This window comes from Triticum aestivum, chromosome 2B (assembly GCF_018294505.1).
Source record: "Triticum aestivum cultivar Chinese Spring chromosome 2B, IWGSC CS RefSeq v2.1, whole genome shotgun sequence".
NCBI classification, from domain to species: Eukaryota; Viridiplantae; Streptophyta; class Magnoliopsida; order Poales; family Poaceae; genus Triticum; species Triticum aestivum.
The window spans coordinates 628,338,095-628,350,659 of record NC_057798.1 but is presented as its reverse complement, the minus strand read 5'-3'; the positions used below and the strand labels follow the sequence as shown (position 1 = coordinate 628,350,659).

The 12,565-nt window shown below is 48.0% G+C and overlaps 1 protein-coding gene across 1 annotated transcript; it reads left to right on the top strand.

Annotated features, from left to right (window-relative positions):
• Positions 1–10,409: 10,409 nt before the first annotated feature.
• On the top strand, positions 10,410–11,857 carry LOC123046393 (protein TRIGALACTOSYLDIACYLGLYCEROL 1, chloroplastic). Its single transcript, XM_044469753.1, has one exon. It carries the CDS (start codon positions 10,554–10,556, stop codon positions 11,577–11,579), a length of 1,026 nt encoding a protein of 341 aa, XP_044325688.1. The 5' UTR covers positions 10,410–10,553; the 3' UTR covers positions 11,580–11,857.
• Positions 11,858–12,565: the final 708 nt, after the last annotated feature.

Genomic DNA, 12,565 nt, shown 5'->3' with positions numbered 1-12,565 from the left:
CATGGTATTGAGAATCAAAGAGAGAGAAGAAGCCATCTAGCTACTAGCTATGGACCCATAGGTCTGAGATAAACTACTCACGCTTCATCAGAAAGGGCAATAGAGGTGATGTAGAAGCCCTCCATGATCGAATCCCCCTCCAGCAGGATGCCGGAAAATGCCCCTAGATGGGATCTCACGGGTACAGAAGGTTGCGGCGGCGAAAAAGTGTTTTCGTGGATGCTTCTGGCAGTTTGGGGATATTTGTGAATATATAGGACGAAGAAGTAGGTCGGTGGAGTCACGGGGGGCCCACAAGGTAGGGACACGCCCTCCCCCCTGGTGACCGCCTCGTGGCTCTTCCGACTTGATCTCCAAGTCTCCTGGGTGTATTCTGATCCAAGAAAAATCATCGCGAAGGTTTTATTCCATTTGGGATCCGTTTGGTATTACTTCTTTGCGAAGCTCAAAAACAAGGAAAAAACAAAAACTGGCACTGGGCTCTAGGTTAATAGGTTAGTCCCCAAAATAATATAAAATAGCATATTAATGCATATAAAACATCCAAAACAGATAATATAATAGCATGGAAGAATCAAAAATTATAGATACTTTGGAGACGTATCATGCCCTGGGTTCCGCGTGCAAGACGAAATGCTAGACACCACCGGCGACATGTAGGACGTCGAGCATGATGATGTTGAGGAGGTGGAAAAGGAAGACTGATGGAGCCATCGGCCAAAGGAAGAAGGTAGAAGCGGACGTCCAACGCCAGGTCGGGCGAGCCTCGCGTCAACTAGATGCCAAAGGAAGACGAGTGCCTCGCTGAAGCATGAAAGACTCTCAGCATCGACTCGATCACCGCTGCAAATCAGAACGCCGACACCTACTGGAGAAGGGTCAAGACGGTGTTAGACGAGCACAAGTTGGTCAACCCCGAGTTTGCCAGGATCCACATGTTTTGCGGCAACAAGGCCATGGCCAACCATTGGGCGACCATCCAGCAGGCCTAGAGCAAGTGGCATGGGATTTAGGTGGAGGTCATTGCTCGCCCGGAGAGCGGTGCCAACGTCGAGCGTCAGTTATGTCCATGGCTCGCCGACGCAGCTCTTTGCCTTGTACTTCACTGACACTTGTTCTTCGTCTGTGTAGATGGTCCGAATGTTCGACATGTTTCGCCAGGATAACAACGACCTCGAGTTCAAGTTCCTTCATGTCTTCACCGGAACTGAGTTGTGTGAGAAATGGACAGAGTGTCGTCTTGCTCTCTCAAAGACCAAGGACGGTCTCTACAACCCAGATGCGCCTGTCTCGGTGTCGGCAAAAGGGCTTCCTGATGGCAACAAGAGATCCAAGGCGGAGAGGGACTCGACGCCCGCTGCCGAACGGCTGCAGTCGTCCATAGAAAAGTGCATCACTGACGTGAGGATCCACGCCGCAAAGAGGGAGGAGCAGTCCAAGGCGAGGTGGTCGGCGTAGATGACGAAGCAGGACATCAAGCTCGCCCTTCTGAGGACCAACGTCACCACGAAGAAGCAGAACACCGACATGGGATTCCTGATGGGAGCAGACATGGCGACGATGGACCAGCAGGGGAAGATGTGTGTTGGAAATATGCCCTAGAGGCAATAATAAAATGGTTATTATTATATTTCCTTGTTCATGATAATTGTCTATTGTTCATGCTATAATTGTATTAACCGGAAACCATAATACATGTGTGAATACATAGACCACAACATGTCCCTAGTGAGCATCTAGTTGACTAGCTCGTTGATCAATAGATGGTTATGGTTTCCTGACCATGGACAATGGATGTCATTGATAACGAGATCACATCATTAGGAGAATGATTTGATGGAAAAGACCCTATCCTAAGCATAGCATAAGATCGTGTAATTCATTTGCTAGAGCTTTTCTAATGTCAAGTATCTTTCCTTAGACCATGAGATTGTGCAACTCCCGGATGCCATAGGAATGCTTTGGGTGTATCAAACGTCACAACGTAACTGGGTGACCATAAAGGTGCACTATAGGTATCTCCGAAAGTGTCTGTTGGGTTGGGATGAATCGAGACTGGGATTTTACACTCCGTATGACGGAGAGGTATCTCTGGGTCCACTCGATAATGCATCATCATAATGAGCTCAATGTGACTAAGGAGTTATCCACGGTAACATGCATTACAGAACGAGTAAAGAGACTTGCCGGTAACGAGATTGAACGAGGTACGGGGATACCGACGATCGAATCTTGGGCAAGTAACATACCGATGGACAAGGGGAATTGTATATGGGATTGATTGAATTCTCGACATCGTGGTTCATCCGAGGAGATCATCGTGTAACATGTGGGAGCCAATATGAGTATCCATATCCCGCTATTGGTTATTGGCCGGAGAGATGTCTCGGTCATGTCTGCATGGTTCCCGAACTCGTAGGGTCTACACACTTAAGGTTCGGTGACGCTAGAGTTGAAATGGGAAATTGTATGTGGTTACCGAAAGTTGCTCGGAGTCCCGGATGAGATCTAGAACATCACGAGGAGTTCCGGAATGGTCCGGAGGTGAAGATTTATATATGGGAAGTCCAGTTTCAGTCATTGGAAAGGTTTCGGGGGTTATCGGTATTGTACCGGGACCATCGAAAGGTGTCCGGGGGTCCACCGGGTGGGGCCACCTACCTCGAGGGACCAAGTGGGATGAATATGGGTGGGAACCAGACCCTAGTTGGCTGGTGTGCCCCCCGCCCCAAGGGCCCAAGGCGCCTAGGGTTGAAAACCCTAGGGGGTGGGGGCGCCTCCCACCTCCTTGGGGGGGCAAGTCTCCCCTCTTGGCCGCCCCCCCTCTAGATGCATCTAAGGGGGGCGGCCCCCTCTCCCCTTCACCATATAAATAGAGGGGGGTGGGAGGGCAGCCGCACCTCAGCCCCTGGCGCAGCCCTTCCCCCTCCTACACCTCCTCCTCCTCCGTTTGAGCTTGGCGAAGCTCTGCCGGAGAACCACGAGCTCCACCACCACGCCGTCGTGCTGCCGGAGTTCTCCCTCAACTTATACTCCCCCCTTGATGGATCAAGAAGGAGGAGACGTCCCCAGGCTGTACGTGTGTTGAACACGGAGGCACCATCTGTTCGGCTCTTGGATCGGATCTTCCACGATTTGAATCGCTGCGAGTACGACTCCATCAACCGTGTTCTTGTAACGCTTCCGCTTAGCGATCTTCAAGGGTATGAAGATACACTCTCTCTCATTCTCTCTCGTTGCTAGCATCTCCTAGATTGATCTTGGTGACACGTAGGAATTTTTTGAATTATTACTACATTCCCCAATAGTGGCATCATGAGCTAGGTCTATGCGTAGATTCTATGCACGAGTAGAACACAAGTAGTTGTGGGTGATGATTTGGTCAATTTGCTTACTGTTACTAGTCCTATCTTGATTCAGCGGCATTGTGGGATGAAGCGGCCCGGACCGACTTTACATGTACGCTTACGTGAGACAGGTTCCACCGACCGATATGCACTTGTTGCATAAGGTGGCTAGCGGGTGTCTGTCTCTCCCACTTTAGTCGGATCGGGTTCGATGAAGAGGGTCCTTATGAAGGGTAAATAGAAATTGGCATATCACCGTTGTGGCTTTTGCGTAGGTAAGAAATGTTCTTGCTAGAAACCCATAGCAGCCACGTAAAACTTTCAACAACAATTAGAGAACATCTAACTCGTTTTTGCAGGGTATGCTATGTGATGTGATATGGCCAAAAGGATGTGATGAATTATATATGTGATGTATGAGATTGATCATGTTCTTGTAATAGGAATCACGACTTGCATGTCGATGAGTATGACAACCGGCAGGAGCCATAGGAGTTGTCTTAATTTATTCTATGACCTGTGAGTCAATATAAGCGCCATGTAATTACTTTACTTTATTGCTAACCGTTAGCCATAGTAGTAGAAGTAATAGTTGGTGAGGCAACTTCATGGAGACACGATGATGGAGATCATGGTGTCATGCTGGTGATGATGCTGATCATGCCGCGCCTCGAAGATGGAGATAAAAAGTGCAAGATGACATTGGCCATATCATGTCACTTTATGATTTGCATGTGATGTTTGTCATGTTTACATCTTATTTGCTTAGAACGATGGTAGCATAAATAAGATGATCCCTCACTAAAATTTCAAGAAATGTGTTCCCCTAACTATGCACTATCGCGAAGTTTTGTTGTCTCGAAGCACCACGTGATGATCGGGTGTGATAGATTCTAATGTTCGCATACAATGGGTATAAACCAGATTTACACATGTGAAACACTTAGGTTGACTTGACGAACCTAGCATGTACAGACATGGCCTCGAAACACGAGAGACCGAAAGGTCGAACATGAGTCGTATGGTAGATGCGATCAACATGGAGATGTTCATCTGACTAGTCCGTCTCACGTGGTGATTGGACACGGCCTAGTCAATTCAGATCATGTGTCACTTAGATGACTAGAGGGATGTCTATCTGAGTGGGAGTTCATTAAATAATTTGATTAGACGAACTTAATTATCATGAACTTAGTCTAAAATCTATCTTGTAGATCCAATGGCCCACGCTAATGTTGCCCTCAACTTCAACACGTTCCTAGAGAAAATCAAGCTAAAAGATGATGGAAGCAAGTATACGGACTGGGTCCGTAACTTGGGGATCATCCTCATAGCTGCCAAGAAAGCATATGTCCTTGAAGCACCGCTAGGTGACGCACCCATTTTCCAGCAACTCAAGACGATATGAACGCCTGGCAGTCGTGTAGTGATGATTACTCCCTGGTTCAGTGCAACATGCTTTACAGCTTAGAATCGGGGCTCCAAAAGCATTTTGAGCACCATGGAGCATATGAGATGTTCCAAGAGCTGAAAATGGTTTTCCAAGCTCATGCCCGGATCGAGAGATAAGAAATCTCCGACAAGTTCTACAGTTGTAAGATGGGGGAAAACAGTTCTGTCAGTGAGCATATACTCAAAATGTCTGGGTTGCACAACCGCTTGTCTCAGCTAGGAGTTAATCTTCCAAATGACTCGGTCATTGACAGAATCCTCCAATCGCTTCCACCTAGCTACAAGAGCTTTGTGATGAACTACAATATGTAAGGGATGGAGAAGTCCATTCTTGAGTTATATTCGATGCTGAAATCAACGGAGGTGGAGATCAAAAAGGAATATCAAGTGTTGATGGTGAATAAGACCACTAGTTTCAAGAAAGGCAAGGGAAAGAAAAACTTCAAGAAGGACGGCAAGGGAGTTGCCGCGCCTAGTAAGTCGGTTGCCAGGAAGAAGCCAAAGAATGGACCCAAGCCTAAGACTGAGTGCTTTTATTGCAAGGGAAATGGTCACTGGAAGCGGAACTGCCCCAAGTACTTAGCGGATAAGAAGGCCGGCAACGCCAAAGGTATATATGATATACATGTTATTGATGTGTACCTTACCAACGCTCGTAGTAGCTCCTGGGTATTTGATACCAGTGCAGTTGCTCACATTTGTAACTCAAAATAGGAGCTGCAGAATAAGCAGAGACTAGCGAAGGACGGGGTGACGATGCGTGTCGGGAATGGTTCCAAGGTCGATGTGATCACCATCAGCACGCTACCTCTACATCTACCTTCGGGATTAGTTTTAAACCACACTAGTTGTTATTCAGTAACAGCTTTGAGCATAAACATTGTATCTGGATCGTTTGATGCGAGATGGCTACTCATCTAAATCCGAGAATAATGGTTGTTCTATTTATATGAGAGATATGTTTTATGGTCATGCCCCGCTAGTCAATGGTTTATTTTTATTAAATCTCGAACGTGATGTTACACATATTCATAGTGTGAATGCCAAAAGATGTAAGGTTGATAATGATAGTCCCACATACTTGTGGCACTGCCACCTTGGTCACATTGGTGTCGAACACATGAAGAAACTCCATGCAGATGGACTTTTGGAGTCTCTTGATTATGAATCATTTGACACGTGCGAACCATGCCTCATGGGCAAAATGACCAAGACTCTGTTCTCCGGAACAATGAAGTGAGCAACCAACTTGTTGGAAATAATACATACGGATGTATGCGGTCCAATGAGCGTTGAGGCTCGCGGTGGCTATCATTATGTTCTCACCCTCATTGATGACTTAAGTAGATATGGGTATGTCTACTTAATGAAACACAAGTCTGAGACCTTTGAAAAGTTTAAGGAATTTCAGAGCGAGGTAGAGAATCAACATGACAGGAAAATAAAGGTCTTACGATCAGATCGTGGAGGAGAATATTTTAGTCACGAGTTTGGCACGTACTTAAGGAAATGTGGAATTGTTTCACAACTCACGCCGCCTGGAACACCTCAGCGAAATGGTGTGTCTGAATGTCGTAATCGCGCTCTATTGGATGTGGTGCGATCTATGATGTCTCTTACCAATCTACCGCTATCATTCTAGGGTTATGCTTTAGAGACTACCACATTCACTTTAAATAGGGCACCATCTAAATCCGTTGAGACGACACCGTATGAATTATGGTTTGGGAAGAAACCTAAGTTGTCGTTCCTGAAAGTTTGGGGATGCAATGGTTATGTCAAGAAACTTCAACCTGAAAAGCTCGAACCCAAATCAGAAAATGTGTCTTCATTGGATATCCTAAGGAAACTATTGGGTATACCTTCTACCTCAGATCCGAGGGCAAGATATTTGTTGCCAAGAATGGATCCTTTCTGGAGAAAGAGTTTCTCTCGAAAGAAGTAAGTGGGAGGAAAGTAGAACTTGATGAGGTAACCCCTCTTGAACCGAAAGTAACACAGCCCAGGAAGATGTTTCTATGGTGCCTGCACCGACTATAGAGGAAGTTAATGATGATGATCATGAAACTTTAGATCAAGTTGCTACTGAACTTCGTAGGTCCACGAGGACACGTTCCACACCAGAGTGGTATGGCAACCCTGTCCTGAAAATCATGTTGTTAGACAACGGTGAACCTTCGAACTATGAAGAAGCGATGGCGGGCCCGGATTCCAACAAATGGCTTGAAGCCATGAAATCCAAGATAGGATCCATGTATGAGGACAAAGTATGGACTTTGGTGAACTTTCCCGATGATCAGAGAGCCATAGAAAATAAGTGGATCTTTAAGAAGAAGACTGATGTGGATGGTAATGTGACCGTCTATAAGGCTCGGCTTGTTGCTAAGGGTTATCGACAAGTTCAAGGAGTTGACTACGATGAGACCTTCTCACCCGTAGCGAAGCTGAAGTACGTCTGAATCATGTTAGCAATTGCCGCATTCTATGATTATGAAATCTGGCAAATGGACGTCAAAACGGCATTCCTTAAGGGTTTTCTTAAGGAAGAATTGTATATGATGCAACTGAAAGGTTTTGTCGATCCTAATAATGTTGTCAGGGTATGCAAGCTCTAGCGCTCCATCTATGGGCTGGTGCAAGCATCTCGGAGTTGGAACATTCACTTTGATGAAATGATCAAAGCATTTGGGTTTATACAGATTTATGGAGAAGCCTGTATTTACAAGAAAGTGAGTGGGAGCTATGTAGCTTTTCTCATATTATATGTGGATGACATACTATTGATGGGAAATGATATAGAACTTTTGGAAAGCATAAAGGCCTACTTGAATAAGTGTTTCTCTATGAAGGACCTTGGAGAAACTGCTTACATATTAGACATCAAGATCTATAGACATAAATCAAGACGCCTCATTGGTCTTTCACAAAGCACATACCTTGAGAAGATATTGAAGAAGTTCAATATGGATCAGTCCAAGAAGGGGTTCTTGCCTATATTGCAAGGTGTGAGATTGAGCACAACTCAATGCCCGGCCTTGGCAGCAGAAAGAGAAAAGATGAGTGTCATCCCCTATGCCTCAGCCGTAGGCTCTATTATGTATGCCATGCTGTGTACCAGACCTGATGTGAACCTTGCCATAAGTTTGGCAGGGAGGTACCAAAGTGATCCCGGTATGGAACACTGGACAACGGTCAAGAATATCCTGAAGTACCTGAAAAGTACTAAGGATATGCTACTCGTTTATGGAAGTGCCGAAGAGCTCGTCATAAAGGGTTATGTCGATGCTAGCTTTAACACAGATCTGGATGACTCTAAGTCACAAACCGGATACGTGTATATTTTGATGGTGGGGCAGTCAGCTGGTGCAGTTGCAAGCAAAGAGTCATGGCGGGATCTACATGCGAAGCGGAGTACATAGCTGCCTTGGAAGCAACGCGGGAAGGGGTCCGGATGAAGGAGTTTATCACCGACCCAGGAGTGATTCCCAATGTGTCAGGCCCGATGACTCTCTTCTGTGACAACACTGGAGTTATTGTCGTTGCCAAGGAGCCCAGGTTTCATAAGAAGACCAAGCACATCAACCGCCGGTTCAACTCCATTCGTGAATATATTCAAGATGGAGACATAGATATTTGTAAAGTACATACGGATCTGAATGTCGCAGACCTGTTGACTAAACCTCTTCCACGAGCAAAACATGATCAGCACCGGAATGCTATGGGTGTTCGATTCATCACAATGTAACTAGATTATTGACTCTAGTGCAAGTGGGAGACTGTTGGAAATATGCCCTATAGGCAATAATAAAATGGTTATTATTATATTTCCTTGTTCATAATAATTGTCTATTATTCATGCTATAATTGTATTAACCGGAAAACCATAATACATGTGTGAATACATAGACCACAACATGTCCCTAGTGAGTCTCTAGTTGACTAGCTCGTTGATCAAGAGATGATTATGGTTTCCTGACCATGGACATTGGATGTCATTGGTAATGATATCACATCATTAGAATAATGATGTGATGGACAAGACCCAATCCTAAGCATAACACAAGATCGTGTAGTTCGTTTGCTAGAGCTTTTCTAATGTCAAGTATCTTTCCTTAGACCATGAGATTGTGCAACTCCCGGATGCCGTAGGAATGCTTTGGGTGTATCAAACGTCACAACGTAACTGGGTGACCATAAAGGTGCACTACAGGTATCTTCGAAAGTGTCTGTTGGGCTGGCACGAATCGAGACTGGGATTTGTCACTCCGTATAACGGAGAGGTATCTTTGGGCCCACTCGGTAATGCATCATCATAGTGAGCTCAATGTGACTAAGGAGTTATCCATGTGATCATGCGTTACGAAACAAGTAAAGAAACTTGCCGGTAATGAGACTGAACGAGGTACGGGGATACCGACGATCGAATCTCGGGCAAGTAACATACCGACGGACAAAGGGGATTGTATACGGGATTGATTGAATCCCCGACATCGTGGTTCATCCGATGAGATCATCGTGGAACATGTGAGAGCCAATATGGGTATCTAGATCCAGCTATTGGTTATTGGCCGGAGAGATGTCTCGGTCATGTCTGCATGGTTCCCAAACCCGTAGGGTCTACACACTTAAGATTCGGTGACACTAGAGTTGAAATGGGAAATTGTATGTGGTTACCGAAAGTTGTTCGAAGTCCCGGATGAGATCTCGGATGTCATGAGGAGTTCCGGGGTCCGGATGTGAAGATTTATATATGGGAAGTCCAGTTTTAGTCACTAAAAAGGTTTCGGGGGTTATCGGTATTGTACCGAGACCACCGAAAGGTGTCCGGGGGTCCACCGGGTGGGGCCACCTGCCCCGGGGGACCAAATGGGCTGAATATGGGTGGGAACCAGCCCCTAGTGGGCTGGTGCGCCCCCCAAGGGCCCAATGCGCCTATGGTTGAAAACCCTAGGGGGTGGGGGCGCCTCCCACCTGCTTGGGGGGCAAGTCTCCCCCCTTGGCCGCTGCCCCCCTCTAGATGCATCTAAGGGGCCCGTCCCCCTCTCCCCTTCACCCTATAAATAGAGGGGGGTGGGAGGCAGCCGCACCTCAGGCCCTGGCGCAGCCCTTCCCCCTCCTACACCTCCTCCTCCTCCTCCTTTTGAGCTTGGCGAAGCTCTGCTGGAGAACCAGGAGCTCCACCACCACGCCGTCGTGCTGCCAGAGTTCTCCCTCAACTTCTCCTTCCCCCTTGCTGGATCAAGAAGGAGGAGACGTTCCCGGGCTGTACGTGTGTTAAACGCGGAGGCACCGCCCGTTCGGCGCTTGGACCGGATCTTCCGCGATTTGAATCGCCGCGAGTACGACTCCATCAACCACATTCTTGTAATGCTTCCGCTTAGCGGTCTTCAAAGGTACGAAGATGCTCTCTCTCTCTCTCTCGTTGCTAGCATCTCCTAGATTGATCTTGGTGACACATAGAAATTTTTTAAATTATTACTACGCTCCCCAACAACGTGGTACCTGGCGGACCGGGGGTGTGGGGTGGGGGAGGGGTTGAATTTTTTATTTTTTTGAGACCATGGGGGGTGATCTAACGGGTTGGATCTTTAGGGGGATTTCTTGTCCAGCCCGGTAGCGGCTTTATCGTGGCCCACCAGAGACTCCTTCCTCCCCGCCGATACGGCCGTTCCCCATCGCTTCCCACCCACTCCCACACGGCCACCGCGACGACCACTGTCCCGATCTCCGGCCACCGCCACCACCACCGACACCATGTCGTCCACCACGGCAGGGGCCGCCCTCCTCCTCCGCCCCACCTCCTCCACGACGAACCATCTCCTCCGCTTTGCCAGCCCCTGCCCCAAATCCCACCTCCTCCGCCTCCACTCGCCACGCCGCCGCCTCCCCGTCCTCCGCCTCTCCCTCACGCCCCCCGCCACCGCCGGCAGCAATTCAGCGCCTTCTCCTCCTTCTCCGCCTCCGTCCTCCACGCCCCCGCCTTCTCTTTTCGCCAACTGGTCTCCGCCGCGCGCGATCTGGCGGGGGCTCTCGGCGCTGCTCCTCGCAGGGCAGGTCTTCCACCGCGTCCTCACGGGACGCGTCCACCGCCGCAACCTCCTCGCCCAGCTCCGTCGCGTGGGCCCCGGGAGCGCGGGGGTCTCGCTCCTCACCGCCGCCTTCGTCGGCATGGCCTTCACCATCCAGTTCGTGCGCGAGTTCACCCGCCTCGGTCTCCACCGCTCCGTTGGTGGCGTCCTTGCCCTCGCGCTCGCCCGCGAGCTCACCCCGGTCGTCACCGCCGTCGTCGCTGCCGGCCGAGTTGGCTCCGCCTTTGCCGCCGAGCTCGGCACCATGCAGGTGTCCGAGCAGACGGACACCCTCCGCGTCCTCGGCTCACAGCCCATCGATTACCTCGTGGTTCCCCGGGTCCTCGCTTGCGTGCTTGCGCTCCCTGTCCTAACCCTCATCAGCTTCGCCCTCGGGCTCGCCTCCTCGGCGTTCTTGGCCGACGCCGTCTTTGGTGTAAGCACCAGCATCATTCTGGAGTCAGCACGCAAGGCGCTGCGACCATGGGACTTGATCAGCGCCTTGATAAAATCACAGGTGTTCGGTGCCATTATTGCGGTGGTGAGCTGTGCATGGGGTGTGACAACCCACGGAGGAGCCAAGGGCGTTGGCGAGTCCACAACGTCTGCAGTGGTCATTTCCTTGGTTGGAATTTTCATTGCAGACTTCGCCCTTTCGTGCCTGTTCTTCCAGGCTGGTGCTGGTGATTCACTAAAGCACGCGATGGGTTAAGCTATACCACGGCAGAGACATTTTTGGGTCGTACCAGCATAATTTAGTTCTGTACATTGACCAAAGTGTAGTAGTGGATTCAAGGAGGGCAGCATTGCAACATCAGCCACACTCCAGGTGAATGAGTTATTTTTGTTGTGATATCCTTTGGAAGTAAACTATTGTGCATTATGCACATTCTGTAATTTTTTGCTCAATTGTTTGCATCTGATCTGTGTAGTCTTACCACCACTTGAAAAAAGAAATAAAACTACTTCTGTCCAAGTTGCACTTGCTAACAGAGATGTAAAGCATTTTAAGATCAGCTCAAGCATTCAAGCGGCACTGTAAAATACAAATGTTTTTAGTGAGATATGGTGCTGTGAGGAAACCACAGTGAATTGGCGATCAATATTGTTGATCAATTGCAACGTTGTACTCCAGGAGATCACATACATTAGGTCTTATTAAGAATAGTGGCAATTCCTTTCGATGCTTTAGTCGTCCTTGGATGAGAAGAACTGCAGAATTTTTGTTGATATATCTGGGAATATGCGAGTTGGACGATAGTCTTTGTCGAGGCAAACAACGGTTCCTTTGGCTTCCAGTACGGGCTGCAAGGAGTTCAAAAGGTGAGATATACACGGCAATGCCTAGAAATATACTCCCTCCGTCCCATAATGTAAGACGTTTTTTTACTCTATTGTAGTGTCAAAAAACGTCTTACATTACGGGACGGAGGGAGTAGTTGATATAGACCACAAATTTGAGTACCTTATGTTGGAACACTTGGCACATGCACAAGATGTAAATGCATACCTTATGATCGGGCAGTGTCTCAATTGTTTGCGCAAAGATCACTCTTACACCTTTGATTTGCTCGAGCTTCACCTTGATGACAAACCTGTCACCACTCTGGCAAAACTAGATAAACTTGTTGAGTTTTCTTGACGATATGGTATATCTGATGTACATGAATCTGACTAGGAAAATCATGTGTTGGTGAA